Source organism: Lepisma saccharinum, chromosome 30 (genome assembly GCF_977018435.1).
Source record: "Lepisma saccharinum chromosome 30, izLepSacc3.1, whole genome shotgun sequence".
NCBI lineage: Eukaryota > Metazoa > Arthropoda > Insecta > Zygentoma > Lepismatidae > Lepisma > Lepisma saccharinum.
Genome location: NC_139258.1, coordinates 8,842,586 through 8,869,842, shown reverse-complemented (window position 1 = coordinate 8,869,842; position 27,257 = coordinate 8,842,586). Strand labels below are relative to the sequence as shown.

General features: G+C 38.7%; 1 protein-coding gene across 1 annotated transcript in view; it reads right to left on the bottom strand.

The window, feature by feature from the left end:
• The window catches only part of LOC145982069 (mutS protein homolog 5-like), a 120,467-nt gene that overhangs the window by 17,493 nt on the left and 75,717 nt on the right, over nt 1–27,257 (bottom strand). The window contains exon 16 of the mRNA XM_083115662.1: nt 11,475–11,691. Within this exon, the coding sequence (XP_082971788.1) occupies nt 11,475–11,691 (217 nt within the window). The remainder of the gene's footprint in view (nt 1–11,474; nt 11,692–27,257) is intronic.

The window sequence follows — 27,257 nt, the reverse complement described above, 5'->3', positions numbered from 1 at the left end:
CTCAGGGAACACTTTGCTTATACAGGGTAATTCAGAATTCCTATTACACACTTCTAGGGGTTGTACAGGGGACTTCGTAGATCAAGTTTTGATAAGGAACCCATGTCTGGAAACGTACCGTTTTGGTACTACACAGATGGCAAGATCACATAATTTCACATCTCCCGCTTTACCTGCGACACTACAAGAGCTACTCCATGTGGCGACTCTGAAGTTCGTTGCAAACAGTGTACCTCCGAAGGATGTTTGCATACACACACTCAAAGAGACCTGGTGTGTGCTGAATCGTGTCTGCTGCAGCCAGAACTCGTGCTCCTCCGACACTACACGAGTCTCATAAACAAGACTCTTCATGTGGCCACATGCAAAAAGTCAAGAGGATTTAGATCCGACAATAGTGGTGGCCAAGGAGTTGGTTCACCGCGACCTATCTACCTGTCCCCGTATGTTTGATTGAAATGTTGTTGGAACTCATGGGAAAAGTGTGCTGGTGCGCCATCATGTTGGAACCACATGTGCTGTGTAAACAGAGGACGTTGGAAGCATCACACATGACATCAGGCGACTGAAGATGTCAATGTGGATTGCCTACTGTGGAGCGGGAGATGCGAAATTATGTGAACTTGTCATCTGTGTAGTACCAAAACAGTACATTTCCAGACATTGGTTTCTTATCAAAACTTGATGTACTAAGTCCCCTCTACAACTCCTAGAAGTGTGTAAAAGCAATTCTGAATCACCCTGCACAGTAACCAGTGATTGTTCCTCCCAACAGTCAGGCTTTTGGATAAATTATTATGCATAATACTTTTGAATTCTGAAATGTTCTTTTGTCTTATCACCAAGTTTAACAGGCAAAAAGTAAAGTCCTTCCCTGTGCTTTGCACAATGCCATGAAGGCGTATAAGGGGGTGTGGAGTTAAGGCCTCACATTTCCTTGATCACGGACCAAGGTGGGGTGATGTGATCAGCACTTTACCCCCCCCCCCAGAGTTTCCTCCAGGTACCCACTTTACATGATGCTGGATGTGTGTCAGAGCCGCTTGAACAGGTGGGAAAAATCACAGTTCTCCCCTACCAGGGATCAAACCCAGATATCTCGCATGGTAGTCAGATGCCCAAACAATTGAGCTACTGCAGCTCAATACACTAATACTTTTTTAAAGTTCAATATAGGTCCACGTTTTGCTTAAGATACTCTAATCAGAACTGCACGTACAGTTTAAATTTGGATCTGAATCACTGTGTAATATGCGTCAAAAGGGGATCAAACATCAGACCCCTTGACAGAATAGGTTCTTGCTTTCTTTGTTTATTCCTCATATCTGGTCGGAGTGAGGCTGATAGTCAGTAGGTAGAAGTGGCATCTCCACCCTACCCACCCCCCTTCCCGGAAAAAAAACAACAAAAAACAACAACATGTCTTTGATCTGGATTTTTTTTTCAATCCGCTCAGTGATTTATTTAGCCACAATCACTCCTAGAAAGAACTACCACTCATGAGAGAGTTACCGTGAAAATCCAGTGAATAGTAATCGAGCCTTGTCAACCATCTCTGTTTCTTTGCAAAGAGGTGGAAAGGGGAAGAAGAACCACACATTTCTCGGGTCAGTTTGACGTTTCTGCGGTGAGCAGATGACAGAATCCTCTCCTCCAGCAGTGGGAGGAAGTTCAGATGTACGTACTACTGTTGCCAACTTAGTTTTTTGGAGCAAGGTTTGTCCAATTCACGAATCGCATCAAGTATTTATCTTTTCCTCTATTACTAAACGGTCTCAGTTGTAGTTAACCTTTTCAGTCCCAAGGCCATTTTCACAAGTAAGCCTCTCTGTCCCGAGCCGATTTTGAGCAAAATGCAGAGTTTCAATTAAATTAGTGTAGATCAGAGACTAATTGCCCTAGACAGATGAGTGATATACCGTTGTACGCGGAATGAACCAGAGATTCAGACTATATGAAATTTATGCAAATTCGGCGTATATGTGGCGGGGGGGGGCTAACTCTCAAAATTACAAAATTTCGGAAAAAAAAATTGGTTCCCCCATCCTCCCCCCAAGAAAAAAGTACATGACAGTGTCGACATGCACATGGAAATGATCACTGACTAAGGAACACAAAAATATTTGCATTATTATCATATGACCAATGTAACGTGAGTTGTACCCCCAAAAGGAATGGTCGGCACGCCACTGATTGAAGCTTCAAAATGCACCGGTACCTGGAAATGACTATAGCTCAGAAACTAAATGCCCTAGAGATATGAAAGATATACCGTTGTACGCAGAATGAATCACAGATTCAGACGATATATAATTTATGTACATTCGGCGTACATATGGAGGGGGAAAGGGGGGAAATACCCTCAAAAATAATTTTCTTAAAAAAATTGTTTCCCCCCGCCCCCCCCGAAAAAAATTGTCAAAATGCACAAAATGCAAAATTTATGCAAATTTGGCGTTTATATGGAGGGTAAAGGGAGAAAACCCCCAAATATTATTTTAAAAAATTGTCACTTCACCCAAAAAATGTCCTCGCACTTGGGCACAAAACGACACCTACGCACAACATTCACGGACGAAAAGCTAGAACACAGTGAAAAATGAGCGCCGATTCTTGCAGCTGCTTGAAATTCTATTTTTAGACAATGTAAGGTAACCCCTGTCGCAACTTGTGGACACTTGTGCTAAAAGAAACAAAGGTTTCCTTCAGCGCATTTCAAAATTCCATTCTCACAACGCAGATTCAACAACCAGTCTTCCCCTCCCCCCTACCCCCACCCCCTGCTTGCGCCCTCACGGAAAACTTTCATTTTGACATCAGATACTGATAAGCAAGCTTCCTTCGAATGCAGTTCACAGGCGGGAGTGAAAAGCATTGCTTTAGAACAACAAAGTCGGTCTTCCTTTGTCGGCAAAAATTTGCCCTTGAAATGAGATGCAAAAGAGAAGACCCTTTTCCCGCCTTTTCCCCTCCATTTTCATGAAGACAAAAAAAATGCAAAAAAATATTTCTGTTATATACATGTGTTAGGAACAATATATATAAAAAAAAAAAATCGAAATTCTAGCCAAAAATAGAAACGTTATAACGTAAAAACTACGACCTTGACACAGCATCTCGATCGAGACACTTGGGACAGAAAAGGTTAAATCCAGCTTTGGCTTTGCAGTCTAGCTCTTGTTGCTTCAGAGAAATAGTATCCCCGATTTAGGTAGGATTTAGCTCTTTTCTGGAAATCCAATGTGACAACACTTGCAGATCCGGTAGGCTGCAGCGGCAACAGGGCCCCTAAACAGGCATATGAATAACCCCCTAGCACACTTGCCTCCTCAAGTCTCTCCCCGCTGTTCCCTTGCATTGGCTCCTGTTGCCTCTTGAGGGTAGCGGAACGGCCTGTCTCCTCGCTATTGTTGGACGCAGAAAAAATGTCCTCTGCAATATACACTCAACTCGGTTAACTTATTTAATGTTGTTATTTTATTAAGAAAAAACTTTTTAATTTCTTTACATTTTTCTGTTACCTGCGGTAACACCGGTTACCTCTGGTAGGTAGGTAGGCACTGGCTTTCATGGGCTGTTCAACATGGGTTATTATTATTTGTTATTCTTCAAATCTGACCAATCAGCTTGGCAATGGGAGAAATTATAATGCCATACAATAATAACAATTTATTCCATCCCTGCACCCTATTTCTGCAAAACAATACTCTAATCTCTAGAATGCCGAAGTCAGCTTGGTCCGGTTTTCAATATGATATATTGTTTATATATATAAAAAAAGTGTGAGTGTAGGTTAGAATTGACTAGGGATGGACGATATCGGAAATTTGATATCATGATATATTGTCAAGAAAATATCGTCACAGACGATACGATACAATATTTTTTCCGTATCGTGATAATGATATATATCGCCAAATATCGTGACCATATATCACTGACACAATATATATTGTCAAAATATTGTAATGATATACCGCCAACATGATATATATTGTCAAAATATCGTGACGATGTATCGCCGACAAAATATATATCACCAAAATATCATGACGATATATCGTCTACTTGATATCGCCTGGACGATATCGGAAATTTGATATCGCAATATATTGTCAAGAAAATATTGTCACAGACGATACGATACAATATTTTTTCCGTATCATGATAATGATATATATCGCCAAATATCGTGACCATATATCACTGACACAATATATATTGTCAAAATATTGTAATGATATACCGCCAACATGATATATATTGTCAAAATATCGTGATGATGTAATGCCGACAAAATATATATCACCAAAATATCATGACGATATATTGTCTAGTTGATATCGCCTGGACGATACTTTTTCAATATTGTAGTACATCATCTGGACGATATATTGCCCAACACTAGAATTGACTCTTGGTGAAGTGAGGTACACTACTGAACACAAGTGTGGTGTATTCCTTCCTTACTGTCTTCCCAGTCAGTCTACTATCTTCCAAGAACAACTTCTGTTCAGTGTGTTCGGTTATTTTGTTTTGTATAAGTAGTATGCAATAGTTTCTTCATAGCTACATAAGCCTATTAAACTGTTGTGAATATCTAGTGATGACGGAAACTGGGAAAACGTTAGAACATCGCCTCTTCACACAGTACACTGACCCAATCGTGCAAGCAATACCTAAAATACCACTGGCCTAGCACTAACATTCCTCCATCGCTACTGGGTTTGGCTGCATAATAGAGGTAATCAACCCGGAGGTTGATTACCGCTCCACTATTACCAGCAAATTGATCAATGAGAAGACGACGACGGCCTGTTGAGAAATCGCGACGTTACGAGGCGGCAACAAGCGAGAAGCCATAGAAGCAGTCCGGACTACGGACGAACATTAGCCAAAGCCAGCCGGAGAATCTGCAGTCCATTAAATCAAGTCGCCGAATTGCCTACTGCCTCTTATCGCCACCTTCGATCTCTCCAGCGGGCACCTGTTACCGTCGCCGAGGCCAGAAGCCGAAGGCCAGACCTACAGCAAGGGGTGAGTAGCGTTCAACATCACAGGCTCCCAACGATCCTTCATCAGCTTCCTTAAGGGTAAAGGTGGTTAGCTAAATCAAACCTAAAGACCTATCTTATTTATCTGAGCTATGTCCCGGCGTGACTCGATCCCGTACCATACCCGACGTGACGCTACACTAGATAACAGCAAAAGCAATGAGGATGAGTGACAATATGAAATTTATGAAGAGACACTCACAAAGAGCATCAATGCCCAGACTGAGAATTGAACGTGGAACTCCTGGCATCGTAGCATTTGCACTAACCACTCTGCCATGGAGGTCAGCATGAAGATTCACGTGAATGCTGTAGATGGAATTCTAAGCACATGTAACTTGTCAGATTTTGGAGTATCATAGCAGTTTTACAAAAGGAGTGGGATATTTGAAAAATGACTTTCCTGGCATTGCAAGAAGGTCCAGTGTGAGGGAAAGATTGGAAATTCTGAAAATGTTCTATGCTGTACTTCCTACCTTCCGAAAGCTCAGAGTTAAGGTTTCAATTTTAAGTGTGATTTGTTTTATGCATTTTTATTAGGGATGGGACCAATTAATCAGTACTCTATCGTTATCGGCCAATATAGGCATATCTGTGTATCGGTAAAATTACCGATTATTTTACCGATCTGATATATCGATAAATATCTTATAATTTAGTGTAAAATTCTGCCATTTTGTTGTAATTTTTATGGATAATCTCGATGCCCTACTTTTTAAAAAAGTAATTGTCTAAATATTCAACTTCTTTGCACTGCAGTCACCTCGAAACACACATTTATTAAGGAGATGAATGAACATTTCAGGTTCTTCAAGGACCATTTCTAATTTTATATCGGATCGGTAGAATATCGGTTATCGGTATCGGTAAATTTTATATCAGAACTTTATCAGTATCGGCCAAAATTTCATATTGGCCCATCCTTAATTTTTATATTACGTAGTTTGGTGACCTTCATTAGAAATCGCTGGATGAGATTTTAATATGTTTAAAACATACTTGCTCTAAGGTACACTCTGGTTCAGATAAAGTGGTACATACTTCAACTATCCAGCCTTATAAGTCCAGACAGCTCACCCTCCTCATTCAACGGTAGAAAGACTTGATCTTTCTTGCCGGCTTGAATCGTCTCTTTCCCATCTACCGTCTTCAGTTATAAAAAAAATTATAATAGCGGGCTAATAATATTATTTATTAGACTTTTATTCTTATGATCAATAAATAGAACCTATTCCACTTTATGTGAACAGGAGTGTACATCAGGCATGGCATTTAGTGTGTTGTATTGTGCTGTTTTTACTATTTCGTTCCTGGACTTCTACAGGTAGGAGTATTCTCCATCCAGCACATGGCATAAGAAGATATTTTTGTCGAAGGGGGCTGGAATTAAAGGTATATATTACATAGCTGTGTTCTATGGTGGGCAAGATTGCCACTTTTAACATCGGTTTTAAAAGTTGTTCAAAGATAAAAATGATAATCAGGGGTCATTTTAAGGGGTGTTTGCATTTCCACTTTGGTTTTCTCCCAAGTTCTTAACCGTTTTCATAGAAAAGTTTTATTTTCTACATATTTCAAAAGGAGCTTGAGACGTAACTACAGAAGGTTGTTCGCTTTATATCCGACCATTGTTGATTCGGTGCTACCACCTGGCGTATCATGCTGGAACTATGGGTCTGCTGGCGGGAGCAGTGTTGTGTCTGACCTTGTAGGTGCTTGAGTGTTGGTAGTGAATGTTATCAAATGACGCCGAAAATCAACCGGTATTGGGAGGGTTACGTAATGGCCCTTTTCCATGTTAAGTTTTCATACGTACGCATTGTGAAACTGTATGAAAAGTACCTGGCGGGTTCCAAATGGAAGAAAGTTGTCACAATGGCTGAATCATATGTCCATCTCACTGCTGGTGGTCACATTCGGGCAATCACATACCGTGACACTGACGGCAAGGGGCGCAGCAACTTTGTTCGTCAGTGCACGGAAAGTTTCCCTCGTGGCTTTATGGTTGTGACAGGATTCGGATATGAGGGTAAGCTGATGATCCGCAAGGTGAACAAAAACATGAAGGTGAATGCCAGATACTTCCAAGACTCCATTCTGACACCTATCTATCAGAGAGACATCCCACAATTGTATGGAATGGTCGCGAACCAGGTGATGATCCATATGGACAAGGCTTCGAGTCATACCGCCAGAACATCACTACGTTCTTATCAGGAAATGGCAGAGGAATTAGGAATTCGTGTCATTCCGTTTGAAGACATTCCTGTGAAAAGCCCAGATGCCAGTCTAATGGATTTGTACGCATTTGGACTGTTGAAACGACGTCTTGAACATCGCCGCCCGCACACCCTGGATGGTCTATGGAAAGCTTGCAGGGAGGAGTGGGACAGAATTCCCATGCCTGTCCTGCGCCGGAGCTTGAGAAATGGAAACTGCGATGATGGGCGATAGTCCACAATGCTGGGGGTCCAATAGAACATGATCGGTGGTGGCGGCACGGTATCTCTTAAGGTGAGTACCCATCAAACATGGTCGGATATAAAGTGAACAACCTATGTAAAATTAAAATCTCATCCAGTGATTTCTAATGAAGGTCACCAAACTAAGTAATATAAAAATTCATATTACATGTTAGCAATGTCCAGTAGCACAAACTTTTGCACTCCCAATGCAGAATATTAGGATTAATATTCAATATCCAACTGATCAGAGGATTCAGCTCTATAAACAATTAGCTCAGTAACAAAATCTAATAAAATAAAATAATTCTTTTAGAATTGTTTTTCTTGTAGCATACGGTTGATATAAGGATAAAAACAGTTTTTTATTGTGACGTTTCAGAAAACATGCTCCCATCTTCAGATATTTATTTTTAGTTTGATTAAAGATACAGTTATAACCAGGGCTCGGAAGTTGAAGACCTATAAATTGCCAAAAAAAGACCTATAAAAAGACAGAAAAAGGACCTAAAAACTGAAAAAAGAACGTATAAATGTGATCCAAATTAATTAATAACTTCAGTTCTAATTACATATTTAATGAATATGCATGGCGTGGCACCTTCTTCTCTGTCTTGAGATCTTTGCAGGTGCGTACTGTCTGGTCGTATACACAGTGCTGAAAGCTTCAAAACAAGATAAAGTTTCCACTTACAGCTCAACCTTCCAGACTAGTTACGGTTAAAGGACCTTGTACCGTACCTGCTTCAGTCATCCAAAAATGTTTTTCTCTCGATTCAGGGATGGTTCAAATATATTTATTTATTTCTTTACTGCAGAAAGGATGTTTAAGAGGTGATGAACTGACGATGATTCGAATTGAGAATGGACAGTAAAAACTTAGTCGAAAGAAGGTGAAGTTGCAAAAAAAAAGCCGTTAAGATATAAAAAAGGACTAATAAGACAAAAAAAAGCCGAAAAAGGCAAAAAGGACAAATAAAACCCACCTTTTTCTGGCCAAAATGACCCAAAATGAAAACATATTTTGTTGGGCCTTGCCTTTGGACACTAGGAAAAAAAAAGGATAGTTATAACAATGGTTAAAAATTCTTAATAAAAAATAATCAGTTATACAATGGTTACATTGTTGTAACATAGCAACTTAAATGTGAAACAAGCAGCCTATTATGATAATAAAAATCTTCATCTAAAACAACATTAAAACAGACTGCTTGTTTCACAATTAAGTTGATATGTTACAACAATGTAACCATTTTATAACTGATTCTTTTTTATTAAAATTTTTTAACCATTGTTATAAAAGTGTAAAGTGTTCCCCTGTGCATAGCACCACGCCATGAAGGCGTACAGGGGGTGTGGGGGTAACGCCCCACACTTTCTTGATCCGGTCGTGAGTGGGGGTGATGTGATCAGCATCACGCCCCTGACCGCCTTTACCCCCCAGGGTTTCCCCCAGGTACCCATGTTATTCGACGCTGGGTAGGCGCCGGGGCCGCTTCCACCGTTAGAAAAGTTCCCGGATTTGAACCGGCCGGGGATCGAACCCGGGACCTTTAGCATGGTAGCCAGACGCGTTACCGACTGAGCCACCGCGGCCATTGTTATAACTATCTTTAATCAAAAAAGGTAAAAAAAAGGTAAAGTGTTCCCCTGTGCTTAGCACCACGCCATGAAGGTGTGTAGGGGGTGTGGGGGTAACGCCCCATACTTTCTTGATCCGGTCGTGAGTGGGGGTGATGTGATCAGCATCACGCCCCTGACTGCCTTTACCCCCCAGGGTTTCCCCAGGTACCCATGTCATTCAATGCTGGGTGGGTGCCAGGGCCGCTTCTATCTTTAATCAAACTAAAAATAAATATCTGATGAAGGGAGCGTGTGTTCTCCTGAAACGTCACAACAAAAAACTGTGTTTTTATGCTTGTAATAACCGTAGACTACAAGAGAAATAATTCTACAATGCAAGCAATGCATACATACAAGGAAAAAAAAAATTTAGATATTGCAAAACATTTTTTAAAAGCACTATGGTTACACATCAATACAATTTTTTTTTACACATATAGAATTTAATTTGTTTTATCAACAAGAAATTATGAGAGGAAGAAAAAGAAGAAACTACATGTACATAATAATCAAATACATGTACATAATAATCAATTAGACTGAGGTCCTGGTTTTTCAAAAGTTAGGTACAAGGAAAGGATACGAAAGTATTACTAAATCTTATTAGAACAGGACATACAACTACTAATAGAAATTTACAAAAGATTCGGATTGTACAAAACCCAAACTGTACATGTGGCAATAAGGAAGATATACAGAGGTTGTTTCTGATCTATGGTGACGAAATTGCACACCTTGTGCAGCACCATCTAGCGGGAAGAGAACGAAGCTGCCATTCGGTTGGGCACATTAGACTGTTGACTGTGCGTGACAGGTGTGGTCATTGTGTATCGGGAAGAATGCTGCCGAAAATCAGTGCATATTGGGAGGGTTACATAACTGCACTTTCCGACGTAAACTACAGTTATAGTCATATTATAAAACTGCAATGAGCGTGGATTCACCATGTACAAAAATGGCATATCACGGGTGTTGAAAGGGGCAGGTAAGATGAGGCGTGGGATGATTCCTATGGGGCAGAAACAGGCCAACACCCGGCATGCCACTAGCCGCACACCAGCTACAATTCGGGATGCCAGGGTGCTGGTCACCAGGGATAATCGAGCCACACAGAGAAGTATCGCAAACCGGCTAAAAACATCGCATAAGACAGTGCACACCATTATTCACCACGATTTGGGTTTGGAAAAGCGATACAAAGGACGTGTTCATGAAGTCTTGCCAAAACACATCAAGGAACATCGCACCTGTTAGGTGAAAGTGGAAGTTTGTTGTTGGACGAGGCATATGTTTATCTTGGTGACTGTCACAAGCCATGTGCAATTTTTTATCGATCGACAGGTGCGAGGGACTTTCAAAGATGGTTCACTGAATGTAAGGAAAGTTTTGGCACAGGTTTCATGATTATTGCTGGATACTCGTACAATGGCAAGCTGACCATACATTGTGTTGCCAAAAATACGAAAGTTAATTCCGATTATTATCAGGCTAACGTCCTGACACCCATTTATTGCCATGACATTGCCCATCTCTACGGGAGGGATCAGAATCGTGTGTGGGTGCATCAACACAAGGCGTCAAGTCACACATCTCGCTCAACCTGCCTCATCCTCCAACAAATGGCAGAAGGAACTGGAATTCGTCCCATTCCTTTCAAAGACATTCCAGTGAAGTCAACTGATACTTTTGCGTCTTCGGCCTACTGAAACAAGCCTCGTCTCACAGGAGACCCCGCACCATTGAAGGGCTATGGAGGAGTGGTTGAAGATTACACTTTGTGCCAGTCTCCTACAGTGGAAACTTCACTGTCAGGCAATTGCCAAGATGCAGGGCCACCAAATACAGCACTCTCGATGGTGGTGACATGGTTTCTTTTAAGGCAGTTGCAGTTTGAAATCGTCACCATAGATTGGAAGCAACCTCTGTACACCATATCATATTTGAGTGTAAGAGATACACACAACGAAGAGAAACATTCTACAAAACACTTGTAAACTGTGCAATTCCTCTTCCGCACTGTTTGGAATCTTTGGTTTGTGAACCTAACCTTACAGTTGGATATATTTTGTTATATTTTAGAAAATATGGTATATCAGTTTAGTAAGAGTATTGTATATAAATAGTGTTTTTTCTTAAATAATAATATACACAAATTAGTTGTTTCCATCCAAAACCATGTTTCTCAATGCAACACAGATTTTCCATTGGAAATCAGCAACATAAAAACTCAGCATATTAAATTATTATTGAGATTGGGCTCATCTCAAGCTGCAGGGTTCAAGAAGAGGAAGCACTAAAAAAAATCTAGCACATTTTTCTATTATAGTATAACTACCTGCTTTAAGTAGACACTCTTTCCACTTGCATTCGGTCCAGTCAGTATCTTCATGAGGCTTGTGTTTTCACTCGAGGCTGTGTCATTTGGTACAAACATATTTGTTTGCAACTCCTGCAAAGGGTGTCGTCCCTGTTTGATTTCAATAATCTTTTCGTTGGTCAAAACTGGACGAACATAAAAGTTCTCTTGGGCCACCGAAGCTAAGGCAATCAAACTAGGCGAGAAAGAAGAAGGAACAAATATTATTTTGATTATTATGATTTTAAACGTATCACCAAATACGTATTTAGGGGGGTTCCAGGGGGTCTGGACCCCCCTGCAAGACTTAAAAAGTACAAAATTATTGAAAGGCAAGGATTATATTGGGATTATACGACTTTGAATGACAGTACCAAAGAGGATTTATGTATATAAGATTTACTTTTTGTTAAATGGATCTAACATCCTTTTTCAATATTCAATACATATTCAGTTTTTATCTATTTATTTATTCAAATTTCAGATACAGCACTTGCAAGGCCATTTTACACTGAAAATTCTAATAAATCAACAAGAACAAGTCAAGATGGTTTTAGGTAAAAACAAAAAGGGATACATATAAACAGATAAGACATAAACAAGGAAACAAACAAAAGATTTACATATTCGTTCTTAGAGAAGATCGGAAAATACGTTCAGGGGCAAAAATGTCGATGTTAATTTCCTTGCCAGGCAGTGATTTTTTACAAATTTTGCTGATCTTAAATACTAACTACACGTAAGCTAGATAATTAATACATGCTGTTACATCACTATCCTTATACAGTCTTTTAACCCATTCATGTAATAAAAATATATTAATTAATATTATACAATTCATTAAATGTAATTATAATTATTTTAATTGAAACAGAATTATTACTATTATTATTATTATTATTATTATGAGACAATTGGTTCGGACCCGCTCCGAATAATATTTCTAGATATCTATCACCTATCACCTAAAATTTTAAACTCAAATAACCAAAAATTAATTTACCGGGGCTTTACAGTCAACTACATTATTTACTTCTTTTACAGGGTGTCTACCAAATAACATCCAAACTTGACTTTTTCATTTTTCTTAACCTTTATTTATGCAACCTCTACTTAGGTAAAATTATAAATTAGCAATTAAGACATTGAAAAATCCCTACCACAAGGGGCCAGTTAAGATAAAAACTGAAGCTGTATTTAACAAGAAAATTAGACTTGCTTTATTTATTAATGCATCCTGGACTGCAGCAGACTAGTAAGGCTCTGGCATATAGACTCACAGCCAGTACAATCCTCTCTCACTACCATTCATCCTCATCTTCGCAATTAGCCAAAGGTGCAGAAAAGCGAAGTAAAAAGAAAACTAATTCAATCACAAAAAAATCTTGACTTCAAACATAATTTCTTGACTTTTTACTGACTTCTTGACGTACTTGCTGATTTCTTTAGTTTTTCTTAACTTACATGACTTCCTTGACTGGCAGACACCCTGTTTTATTAATGCAATATACAGAGTGTTCCACTCGTAAGGGGCCCCAGAAAAAGTGTTATAAAAATCTTAATAAAAGAGGATATGAAACCAAATTTGTACATGACATACCTTTATGGTTGAGAAATGAAGGTATATTACAAGAAGTGCTGGAAGTGACCTCCCCCCCCCCACCTGTATACGAGGGTCACTATTTATATTTTGAGCTTTGGCAACACTGATAGAAGTTAGGCGCGATTTGACGTTTGCACGGAATCGTCTGGCATTATTGACCATAACGTACTTCAAATGTTTTGTCAATAGCTTCATTTGTGTTGTTTATGTTGCCTTGGAGATTGTGAGACAACAATAAAATGGAATTAACTCGTGAACATTTTCGTGCGATGATTTTTTACTATTTTCGATGTGGATTATCAAGACAAGAGTGCATCGATCAACTTACTTCCACATTTGGCGATGAAGCCCCATCCTTTGCCACTGTGAAACGCTGGTATAACGAATTTAATCGTGGCCGCCATTCGCTCACCGACGAGATTCGCGAAGGTCGTCCAAAATCACTTGTTGTTCAAGAAAACATTGATAAATACGGAGAAACTAGTACTCACTTTTATCCGCGAAGCTGTTTTTTCTTCTTTTTCGATTAATTTCAGTGGCCACTGCCACCATCCTCGTTGGAACTTGCTGCACTGTTGCTTGGCGTGCGTCTTTTGTTCGTAGTTCTCTGGCTGCCGTTAGGTGCGCTGTGCAACTTGGTGCGTCGTCTGCTATTTCCGGGCGATAACTGCTGCAGTAGTGGAATCCAAGTATGGTGCGCTTGCCCGCTATCGATGTTTAGTTCGTGCGCGAAGTGCATTATGGCGTGCGTTTCCTTGATTTTGGTGTCTATGAGCGTGTGGGCAGTGTGTTTGACTCGAACCTTTTGAATTTTATGGCTATTGTATTTGATATGTCTAGCAAGACCAGTAGTGGGTTGGGCTTTTTTTGCATCTGCTAGGTGCTGTTGGATTCTTTCATTGACAGATCTGATGGACCTGCCGATGTAATGAGCCTTGCATTCACACTCTGCATCATATACACCTGGGTTGTCAAGGGGGGAGAGGAAGTACCGTTTGTGCTTGTTCAGTTTATCAGTTATTTTGGAGTTGGGTTTGTACGCTACTTTGATGCCAAATGGAGAAGGGCTTTGGCTATGCAGTTGGAAGTGGTGGGATGGTAGGGGAAGGCAAACCATTTATATTGGTCGCTGGGGGTTGGTTGTGGCTGGGTTGCTTGTGGCTGGGTTGATTGTGGTAGGTTAGGGTGTCTGACCTGTATTTCCGCCTTACTGCACCAAGTGGAAAGTTGTGATTCAGTGTAGCCATGTTTCAGGGCTATTTCTGTGATGGTGGCTATCTCCTCTCGTAGATCATCTTCTTTGCCACAGTAGGAGAAGGCTCTTCGATAAAAGTTTAGCCACACATTGGCTTTTTGCTTAGGGGGATGGCTAGAGAGAGCATGTATGTACTGGTACCTACCACAATCAACCCAGCCACAAGCAACCCAGCCACAACCAACCCCCAGCGACCAATATAAATGGTTTGCCTTCCCCTACCATCCCACCACTTCCAACCGCATAGCCAAAGCCCTTCTCCATTTGGCATCAAAGTAGCGTACAAACCCAACTCCAAAATAACTGATAAACTGAACAAGCACAAACGGTACTTCCTCTCCCCCCTTGACAACCCAGGTGTATATGATGCAGAGTGTGAATGCAAGGCTCATTACATCGGCAGGTCCATCAGATCTGTCAATGAAAGAATCCAACAGCACCTAGCAGATGCAAAAAAAGCCCAACCCACTACTGGTCTTGCTAGACATATCAAATACAATAGCCATAAAATTCAAAAGGTTCGAGTCAAACACACTGCCCACACGCTCATAGACACCAAAATCAAGGAAACACACGCCATAATGCACTTCCCGCACGAACTAAACATCGATAGCGGGCAAGCGCACCATACTTGGATTCCACTACTGCAGCAGTTATCGCCCGGAAATAGCAGACGACGCACCAAGAAGCACAGCGCACCTAACGGCAGCCAGAGAACTACGAACAAAAGACGCACGCCAAGCAACAGCGCAGCAAGTTCCAAAGAGGATGGTGGCAGTGGCCTCTGAAATTAATCGAAAAAGAAGAAAAAACAGCTTCGCGGATAAAAGTAAGTACTAGTTTCTCCGTATTTATATACTACCGCGTCTCTCTTTTCCCAATCATGAAAACATTGATGGTGTGCAAAACCTAATACTGCAAGATCGTCATGTGACATACTGTGAGATTGAGGCAACCATAGGCATTAGTTCCACCAGCACATTTAAAATATTACATGATCATTTAGCTGTGAGAAAGGTATGTTCTCGTTGGATCACACACAATTTGACAAAAACTCAAAAAGACGCTCGCGTCAATTGGTGCAAACAAATGCTCAATAAATACAATCGTGGTGCTTCAAAAGACGTATATAAGATTGTAACAGGTGACGAATCATGGATATATGCATATGAGCCGGAACGTAAACAGGAGTCGACTGTATGGGTGTTTCAAGATGAACCCAATCGAACAAAAGTTGTTCGCGCTCGAAGCACATCGAAACAAATAGTCGCCTGTTTTTTCGGGAAAACTGGTCATGTGGCAACTGTGCCTGTAGAGGAACGTAGAACGGTCAACTCTGAATGGTACAGAAGAATTTGTTTGCCAGAGGTCTTCTGTCAAATACGGAAAACAAACAAACGCCGTTGGATCATTCTTCATCAAGACAATGCCAGCTGTCACACATCTCGTCTACCAACCGACTTTATGAACAGTCAAAAAACCGAATTGATGGGTCATAAACCGTACAGTCCTGATTTGGCACCCAATGACTTCTTCTTGTTCCCGAATGTCAAGAATAAATTGCGTGGACAACAATTTTCGTCGGCGGAAGATGCCGTTGATGCGTTCAAAAACCATATTATGGAGGTGTCTCAAGAAGATTGGATAAACTGCTTTGACAAATGGTTCGAACGAATGCAAAAGTGTATTGACCATAAAGGAGGATACTTCAAAAAACAATAAAGCAGTTTTCAATGCCAAATTCCTGTTTTTTCATTGTTTGGCTCAAAATATAAATAGTGACCCTCGTACACAGTTCAACACGGCACTGCATGTTTGTCAAGGTGGGTGTGTTCTGTACATTATCACAGTGGCGCATCATCAGGCCAATTTTTTTGACACTACTGTCAACAGTGATGTGTACCAGGTATTGTTTCATGAATTTGTGAACCAGTTGGATGACGAGGAACTGACACTTGGCTGGTACCAGCAAGTTGGGGCAACATGGCACACGTCTGACGAGAGTATGGGTGGGGTGGAATCATTTTTCCCTGACCGAGTGATTTCGAAACGATTATGGCCCCCCAGGTCACCGGACTTTACCCCCCACTGACTTTTTTCTGTGGGGTCACCTTAAAGGTAGTGTGTACAAGAACAAACCACGCAGCATCGACTAGTTATGTGAGAACATCCGCCGTGAAATCCAGGCAGTCACGCCGAATACTCTGGCAGCAACATTCACGAACATGCAGCGCCGTGTTGAACTGTGTATACAGGTGGGGGGAGGGCACTTCCATCACTTCTTCTAATGTACCTTCATTTCTCAACCATAAAGGTATGTCATGTACAAAATTGGTTTCATATCCTCTTTTATTAAGATTTTTATAACACTTTTTCCGGGGCCCCTTACGAGTGGGACACCCTGTATCTTTTCAATACAAAAATGCTTTGGATCTCAAAATGCGTAGTTCGAGGTGCTAATTAGTCTGCTCATTTGACTCAAAGTTTCCAAAGTTTTATGTAAAATTACAAAGAGGTTATTTATGAATAAACCATGTTACTATTCAAATCAAAAATCCTCACAAAATGGCCTCCAGTGGTCATGACATTGCTTAGTCAAAAAGGCCAGTTGGCACCAGTGTTGTGCATCTCCAGGAAATTTTGTAACACAGAGAAGTAAGGTTCTTGATATAATAAACTGTTTTATATTATTATAATTATATCCTTCGGAAAACTTTTTTTTTCAGTACACAAAATGAGCAAATATCTAGCACAGGTGCTCCTTTTTATTCATAGTTTTCAAATCATGAGCTTCCTTCAAAGCACAACATTTTGAGCTAACTCATTTCCTCGTACGAAAATTTGCAGGGCATAGTCCCACTTATTTTTTATAGGTAGCGATTGCTGCTACAACATTTTCAAGCATATCCATTGGCTGGTGGCTTTTTGGGGTAGTAAATAATCTGTGGTGGTTAGGTTAGGCAAGTTGGGTTTGGTTCTCTTAGAAGAAGAAGACAAAAATGGTTGTAGTAGCAATAGCGACCTTTTCTATATTCACCTGAAAATGGCATTCAGAGAGCATTTGTGATATTGTAAATTGGTCAAATAAAGATTTTTTCTGAAAATAGTCATTTCAAGAATTATACTAAAAAAAACTTTGTCAAATTCACAGGCTGAAGGCAGTACTACAAAATTTTGCACAGCCAATGGTGGCACCAGAGACGAATTTTTGTCAGAGGGGGGCAAGTATCAGGATGAACATACCAATAATAATAATAATAATAATTTTAATATTAATAATAATGTTACTATATTGAGTTGAGTTTTTAAGTCCACTTTATGCACAGTAAGGCTAATCGGGACTGGACCTACAGTTTTTTAAAGTGGGATCCGAACCACTTGTGCCTCCACCGGGTATCGAACCCGGACCCCTTGATTACAAGGCAATGATGCTACCACTACGCCATGGGGGAGGCCCTAATGTTACTATAACATTATTATTATTATTGATTTGCTTTATTTTACTTTGCTTCTTGTGCCACTAATTTGCGAAGATGAGAATGAGTGATGAATGGATACACGCAAACATCCATGCCCAACCGGGATTAAAACCCAGGACCAACATTATTATTACTATTAGTAGTGGTAGTATCAAAGACGTTATTATCCTCGTAAATTACGCAAAAAGGGGATAGATGTTTGTGCTAAAGCATTTGTGTTCGAACAAACGATTTGAATTACTTTCTTAACATGTTCAATTTCACATTAATAACGGAAAACAAACACATAAACTATTTTTGAAAGACAGAAAATGCTTGATAAATGCATTTCAAATATAATTCCTTTTTACATTAACAAAACTTTTCCGGAACAATATATATTTCACATATATGCAACGTGGAGCGATGTGGACATTAAATTATGTACGTATTCAAAGTTTTTTTTACAGGATATATTATTTAAATACATTACATAATCAATTCATCCATTTCTCAATAAACCAAGAGCAACAATTACATAAATTGTCTCTCAAATGTGCATGCTCCCTTTTCTCAAAACAATTGTTCATGCATTTAAAAGAAAATCAATTAAGACGAGTCTTGTTTCTCTGTCCGGTGAATTACAATGCAGTACAGCGAACAGACACAAATTGCGAGCGAAGCAATAAGAAATCAATATTAATTGAATAGGGCGCACATAATTCCACGGAACGCCATGGCATTATATCATTTACAACTTTTGTACCTCCCTGATGGTGTAGCAATATCGTTGCCTTGTGATCAAGGGGTCATGTGTTCGATACCCGGTGGAGGCACATAGTGATTCGGAACCCACTTTAAGCTATAGGCCCAGTCTCAATTAGCCTTTTTGTGCATAAAGTAGACTTACAAAAATAAATCAATCAATTTTACAACTTTTTTTCATTTAGATCGTTCGACGCCCAGGGCCATCTCCCGCGATCCCCTAGCTATGGTTCCGAACTTGATAAGACTAAGAAAATTTTACGAAAAGTGTTTTTATTTGCATAAAATTTGAAGTTCTGTGCAGTAATTGCCCCCTGCAGGTACACTTGGCCGTCAATGTTTGCCCCCCTTAGAACTCATTTCCGACCAAGTTTGGGGGGGGGGCAATGCCCCCCCTCCTGTGGCACAAAACTAGACATTTTGAGATCCTAAGGTTTCTTTTCACCTGCCCTATTATATATTCTTTACAGTAGAAAATTATTACCTGCACAATTCATAATTATTATCATTTACATTATCGTCATCATCCCCTTTATTTGACTCAATACAGTTAAACCCCAATTTTACGTTTATCAGGGGCCCGTAAATAATAAAAACGTAAAATGCAGGGAATGTGAAAAGCAGGAAAGCATGAAGGAGGGGTGAAACTCAAGTGTCAGTAAGAAATGACTACATAATCGATTTTTTAGGGGGTATATTGTGTCGAAAATTATTTAACAATGGGAAAGAACTATGATTATGAATTTCTAAGGAAAAAAGCAAGAACTGCTGTGAAAGTCAATGACAGATTAACGGAAGACCCACTTTAAAGGTATGGTCGGTGGATGACTGCTTCTAAATGCCACCTTTCAGGTTCAGTTTAAGCATCTGATTGTGTTGGATCTACGTTTACTCTGTAAACTGGTACGTGCATGTTGGTATGTTGGCTCTAATTCAGTACATCACATAAGAAATATATATAAAACAAAATACACTTCATAGTTCTAGGAAAATTTAATCTTCTTGCACAAATGTGTCTTCACGAGTAAATTGATGTATCACTGTCCAATACTGGGACCATTGCTGGTGCATTTGCCCAATAAAATCGCTAAATAAAAATCACATTGTTTACCTTTTTCAAATGCATTTGGAAACATCTCTTTTAATTCTCTGATTATTTTGTCCCTGTGAGTAAGTCATCATCATTATCAATACATTTTATTGGACTTACATCTATACACTTGGCTTTTTATGCCCAGCATATATTTCAAATACATAAATGGACATTTTTTATGTAACTATCTACATATTAAGTTCAAATACATTCTTAAATACCTTGCTTTTACACAACCTTTTTCACTCATTTAATATAAAAGAGAAAGTATAATATATCCAAACCTGGTCTTCTCCAGATGGTAAAACTCATAATCAGATAGATCATATTCTCATTGATAAGAGAAGGAATACTAGTATAATTGACGTTCGTACACATAGAGGTGCTGACTGTGCCAGTGACCATTATTTAGTAATTGCTAAATTAAGAGAAAGACTCTCAGTGATAAATCATAAGCAACAAAATCTAAAAGTTCTAAAATTTAATACAGGAAAGTTTACTGATGAAAGAATTAAGAAAGATTACCAAATTAAACTGTCAAATAGATTTGATGTTTTGCAGGATTTAAATGATGATGAAAATATAAATGAAACAGACGTAAATAAGAAATGGGAGCACATACGTAATGCAATAGAATCAGCAGCTAAAGAAAGTATAGGATACCATAAACCGAGAAAAAGTAAGCCATGGTTTGATAATGAATGTCATAATCTAATAGATATAAGAAATCAGGCTATACTTAGGTGGTTAAATAACTCTGATGATACAAATCTAAACAATTATAATAGAATAAAGCGAGAAGTTAACCGCACGTTTAGAAGTAAAAAAAGAGATTACTTGAAAAGTAAAATTAACGAAATTGAAACAAACAGCAAGAATAAAAATATCAGAGATTTATATAAAGGTGTAAATGAGTTTAGAAAGGGGTGGCAACCTAAAGTAAACTTGATAAAAGATAAAGACGGTGATTTTCTAGCTGACCCAAGCAATATTCTAAATAGATGGAAGAACTACTTTAATGATCTTTTAAATGTCCATGTAGGAGATAAATCAGAAGTAAATGAAGTCCACACAGCAGAACCTTTAGTTCCAGAACCTAACTTGACGGAAGTTAAAGATGCTATTAAAAGGCTAAAGAATAACAAAGCACCTGGCATTGATTTAATACCAGCTGAGTTAATTAAATATGGTGGAAATTCATTAATATGTCAAATTCATAAATTAATTTGTTTAATATGGAATAAAGAAGAAATCCCTCAACAGTGGAAAGAATCCATAATTGTTCCTGTGTTTAAAAAAGGTGATAAAATGAACTGCAATAATTACCGTGGAATTTCTCTACTCTCAACAACATATAAAATATTATCTAACATTCTTTTAACAAGACTAACCCCATATGCTAATGAAATTATAGGTGATTATCAATGTGGATTTAAACGTAACAGATCAAATTTTTCACATCAGACAGACACTTGAAAAAAAGTGGGAATATAATCAAAATGTCCATCAGCTATTCATTGATTTCAAAAAAGCATATGATTCGGTCAAAAGAGATAAATTATATAATATATTAGTAGAGTTTGGAATACCTAAGAAGCTTGTTAGTATGATAAAAATATGCACCAGTGAAACAGAAAGTAAAATTCGTGTGGGTATTAATATGTCTGACAAATTTACAATTCATGATGGGTTAAAACAAGGAGATGCATTATCTCCATTGCTCTTTAATTTTGCCTTAGAATATGCTGTTAGGAAGGTAAAAGAAACTAAAGAAGGACTAAAATTAAATGGTGTGACTCAGTTGTTAGCATATGCAGATGATGTAGACTAACTGGGGGATGATGTGAATACAATTAAGAATAATGCTAAAATATTTTTCAAAACTGCTAAAGAGATAGGTTTGCAAGTTAACAAAGAGAAAACTAAATATATGCTTACAGGCCGAAACCAAGTGTTAGGTAATAATCAAAATCTAATTATTGATAACAACTCGTTTGAACCAGTTTCCAAATTCAAATACTTAGGAGTAATATTAACAAATGAAAATTATATTAAAGAGGAAATAAAAAGTAGGCTTAATTCAGGAAATGGATGTTACTTCTCCCTTCATAAACTTTTGTCTTCTCGTTTAATATCTAAGAAACTAAAAGTTAAAATATACAAAACCGTAATTTTGCCGGTAGTATTATATGGATGTGAAACTTGGTCCCTTACATTGAAAGAGGAACATAAATTGAGAGTATTTGAAAATAAGATCCTTAGGAAAATCTTTGGACCTAAAAGGGATGAGGAGACAGGTGAGTGGAGAAGGTTACATAATTTAGAACTACATAATTTGTATTCATGTCCAGATATTATTAGAATAATTAAATCAAGAAGACTTAGGTGGGCAGGCCATGTGGCACGAATGGGAGAGGAAAGAGGAGTTTACAGGATTCTTGTTGGGAAACCTGATGGTAAGAGACCTGTAGGAAGGCCAAGGCGAAGATGGAGGGACAACGTTGAGATGGACCTAAGGGAAATCGGTAGGGATGGAAAAGAGTATATAGAACTTGCTCAAGATAGGGAAAGATGGAAGGCCTGTGTTGCTGCAGCCATGAACCTTCGGGTTTAAGAAGGCTAGGGAGTTATAATATATCCAATGTGAATATCTGGTTTGTACAATAATAAAGGCAAATTTATGTGAAAAGGCACATTGATTTTTGATAATGTTTATTTTAAATAAATGATGACAAGTTACCGCATAGTCAAGCCTATTTATTAAAACAATTGCATTTCTTGATCCTTTACAAATATAAAAGCAGGTTTTTTTCCCAAATGTGTTCAACATAAGGCCAATAGCTATTACCAAATGGAATGTACAGGGTGGCTCAAAAAGTCACTTAACACCCTCGGTACAAGGCCACTGCAGCATGCAACATGGAAATGGTGATGATCAATCGTTGCTAGGCCAAGAGGGAACCATATTGACGCCACCCACACGGTCGGCGGCCATCTTGATGTCCGCCATCTTGAATTCAACTTCAGAATTTTAAATGGGAAGGGGGTGATATGATATATCAAATCAGGCTAGAATTTCACGAGAAATGCAATGGTGAAGGTTTTTTAATGTATCTTTAACCAGTAAAAAGTTATGACTGAATTCTTGTACCAATTTGCTCCTTTTCGAGGTGTTACAAAAGTGCCATAAAATTTGTTTAGCACATCGGTAATGCATCACGATCAAAGTGAGGTCTAGGGAGAGAAGTTTGCATGCCATTGCACAAGATTTTAATCGGATACATCCATGAAGAGCTGTGCATTATGAATGGTTGTCGTGAACAATTACAGTGTGTGACGCTTCCATTAAATGAAAAGTCCTTCACAGTGACAAGGCTAATGTTCTTGTTCATAAGGAACTTCATAAACAGAATATTCGATGCTTTTTATCTGATAACTCATTTTCGACAAATCAAAGATGAATGGTTAGTGCTGGTAAGTTAATAGTGTGGCGTGATGTGTGGAACACGATTGGTTAGTCAATTTTCCATCAACGAAACCTTAAATGCTTAGGGTTACTTGGATTTGTTAAATAAACAGATTTTTCATCCTTGCTTATGGAAGAAGGTACTTTTTACAGTTTTTTTTCAATAGGGAGGAACGCCAGAACACTATGGGTACGTTGTGAAGCAGTTTCTGTCCAAAGTTAGTTATCAGATGACAAGGGTCGCATATTCTGTTTATGAACTTCCTTATGAACATAAACATTAGCCTTGTCACTGTGAAGGACTTTTAATTCAATGGAAGCGTCACATTGTAAATTGTTCGCGACAACCATTCATAATAATGTGCAGCTCTTCGTGGATGTATCCGATTAAAATTGTGTGCAATGGCATGTGAACTTCTCTCCATAGACATCACTTGGATCTCGATGCATTACCGATGCGCTAAACAAATTTTAAGGCATTTTTCTAACACCTCGAAAAGGAGCAAATTTGTACAATAATTCAAACATAACTTTTTACTGGTTAAATATACGTCGAAAACACCTTCACCATTGCATTTCTCATGAAATTCTAGCCTGATTTGATATATCATATCACCCCTTTCCCATTTAAAATTCTGAAGATGAATTCAAGATGGCGGACATCAAGATGGCCGCCGACCACGCGGGTGGTGTCAATGTGGTTCCCCCTTGGCCTGATAACGATTAATCATCACCATTTCCATGTTGCGTGCTGCAGTGACCTTGTACCGGGGGTGTTAAGTGACTTTTTGAGCCACCCTGTATTGTGAACAATGACAGGCTTACTGTTAAAAAGAGCTTGCTGTTATGGTAACTATATTTGGACTAACAAAAAATTGAATCATTGTTGAACAAATGAATACCATGGAAATTATATGCATTCAACTAACTAACTTATGAACACAACACAATGAGAAGGTAAGAAATTATATATATATTGAAGAAGTCATTTAGTCTAGTAACTTGTTTTCTAATTAAATATAATTCAGTGAGAAGCCAATAGTAGCAGAACAAATTAGGATATCAAAATTGTAATACACAGGTCCTGATAAGAGAAACTATGATTGAACGATTGATTTGGTGTTCTAAGTCCACTTTATGCACATTCATATTTTGCGTTGTGCAAATTACTTACAGTAAGACTAATTAGGACTGGACCTACAGTTTTGAATTTGAATTTAAAATTTTGGATGCATCAGCACTTTGGCTATTTTGCACCCATCATATTATACGGGGTCCAGCCCCTTATCGTTACAAATGACAACTCTAACGTTGCATAACTAAAATCTTAAAATATTCTGACTTTCATTAAAAGCTGAGGCCGTAAATGGGCACTCAGCACAAGTAAGGGCAAAACACAGGACAACACACAGAATTATACTGGCCATTGGGAAAGTTGCCAGAGCCTTGTTTGTCTGCAGAATGCAGTCCAGGGTGTACTATGTGGAAGTGGAAGTGAGGTTGACAATTGGATGTACTACGTGGAAATGAGGTTGACAATTGGCTGTACTATGTGGAAGGTCACCCCTTACACTACTGGACCTACAGTTTAAAGTGGAATCCGAACCATTATGTTGCTCCACCGGATAAACTATGAGGCTGATCCAAAGTCTTCATCTTGTACGTAACCAGTCAGTTTGCCCTCACACCATGCTATTTTCCATTCAGTTTTCTTACGTAGAATATTCAGTTTATGAATATGAACATCAAAAAGCAAGCAACATTCACAGTACTGGGAAATCAACCCTTACGAATACAAATGCAGTCTGGTTGGTAAACTTCTCTTCTACGCAATGCCTCCCATTTCATTTTTAATCATACCAAATTACAATTGTGAGAATTTGTTACTCAGCTGTGGCATCAGAGGGGTGCAAATTTCTTCCCCACCCATTTTGCACCTCTTTTTCAAAACAAATTTTCAACTGAAAATACCGTCAACTCTTCACAGAGGAAAAAGTTTGGAATGACCAAAAATAATTTCTGGGAACCCAAACATTTGTTCAAACAAGCGATTCACCAGTTGCAACCAACTTTAGTACATGCTACTATGGGTAAATATGCAATATCGCCCGAACGGATTTCTTCAAAATTACAGGAGAAACTACTTACTGAAATCAGTTTCTGTAGCATTGTCGAAGTTCTTGGAGGTATTTTCTTTCGTGGAAACTGAAAACTTCACCATAGAATGCTGCAGAACAAGAAATAATCACTTGTTATGTAAGGAACTTGCATTTTCTGTAACATTATGCCGTTGTTTCCATTATGTACATGCAGATGGTGCAAGCGTCGAAACTCACGTGGTCTCGCCAGTGTTTCCAAATGTGCCTTTTTTTTACGAGATTTTTTCTTTTTTTTAACTATGCTTACCTAACCTAACCCAACCTAACCTAACCTTGCTGGAAATGGTCCGTGGGGCTATCGTGAATGGTCCGTTGGGGCTATCCGTCAATGGTTTTCGGGGCTATACGTCAATGGTTTGTGATGACATAATGAACACGAAAGTAGGTATTTTTCAGTTAAGAAGGTTGAAACACTGCATACCGACTCCAAATCAACAAAACACAAGCACAATGCGCGATGATCCATGATGAGTGCACGCCATAATGTGTTACCCAAGCGGAAGAAGGAAGACAAGTAATGACTCGTAATATGAAAAGTTGACACTATTTTATGGAAAAAGGCATAACTTCACCTTAAAGAATGTCCCGCAATGCAGAATAGGTAAGTATCAATGATAAAATTAAGGAAATAAACGAGTGAGAGGTGTTCGGGCTATATTGCATAATTACCCTTCTATGTTTATTGCTTACAGATCCCAAATAATAAAAAGGTGATATGTTAATTCAACCAAATCAGTTTTTTCTGTGTTGCAGTGTCATTTACGTTGTGACTTACGAAAACCATGTCATCATGAGCATATAATATTAAGTATTGAAGGTAGGCTATTATTATTGTGGCGGCTCGTGGCCTGGCTCTATGGGTGTGCACTTTAGTCTCGCATCCGGAAGTTTTATACCACCCCTGTGAAATACTTGCACCCATTTTAGTGTACATAATGATGCTTAATATATTGGCAACACAAGTTTTCAATGAAAATGAGGCTATGACAGAGTTATATTTCATGAATTTTTTAACACGGATTATTTTAGAAATTTCAAATATTTCGGAAATTATCCAGCCAATCACGAGAAAAGCAATGTTATTGTGGAATATGTAATTCCACATTCAATAACCTGATAAAATCACTCAAATCATAGAAATAACGATCTACAATATCAATACTATTGTCGATTTGCAAAATATTTCGTAAAAACTTCCTCCCCTGCTCCGCTGATATTAATGAACAAGGAGAACTGACATACACCAAAGAAGACAATCCAACTACCACATGGAGGAAATCAGTTTTAATCTAGCTAGCCATTGTTTATTTCTAATGACAGACTGATCGAACCAATCAAATCAAGCGAAATCAAGAGAATAATAAATGTTAAAGAAAATTACAGCACTCACTCAGTCCACACTGCTCTGCTTCATACTTCAGAATTTTTCCTTCCCTTCCGCCGTATCCATATATTACTTCAGTTGCTACAGGCTTTGTGGCTAACTTCCCTCCAAAAATTCAACAACGTTAAATATTAAGTCTCTGCTTTTGCTATGTTCAGTTTCATTATTCATCATGAAATCAAACACTTTGCACTGCAACAGGTACGACGTTTTGACAGCGCTAAACAATTTTGCAATGCAGTAATAGACTACATACAATGCAAGACAGCTGACTGATTGATGCACGCTCCCTCAGCGCGGGTTGATAATTCGGCTACTGTGGCACAGAGACCGTTTATTTTGGCCAAGGTGCACTACGCAAACATGCTTAAAACACCCGTTTCGGTTTAAGTTGCCCTCCCCCTTTTCTTCCCCTGTCATGCACGGGACATAATGGGAGGGACAACATTCCATAGAAATTTCCCTTTTCTAAAAAAATCCCTCAATTTGCAATGATGTATGGGTTGCCTCGACTCCATCACACGATCTCCAATGGAATGGGTTTGCAACACTACATTTGCTAGCACACAGATCGCTGCG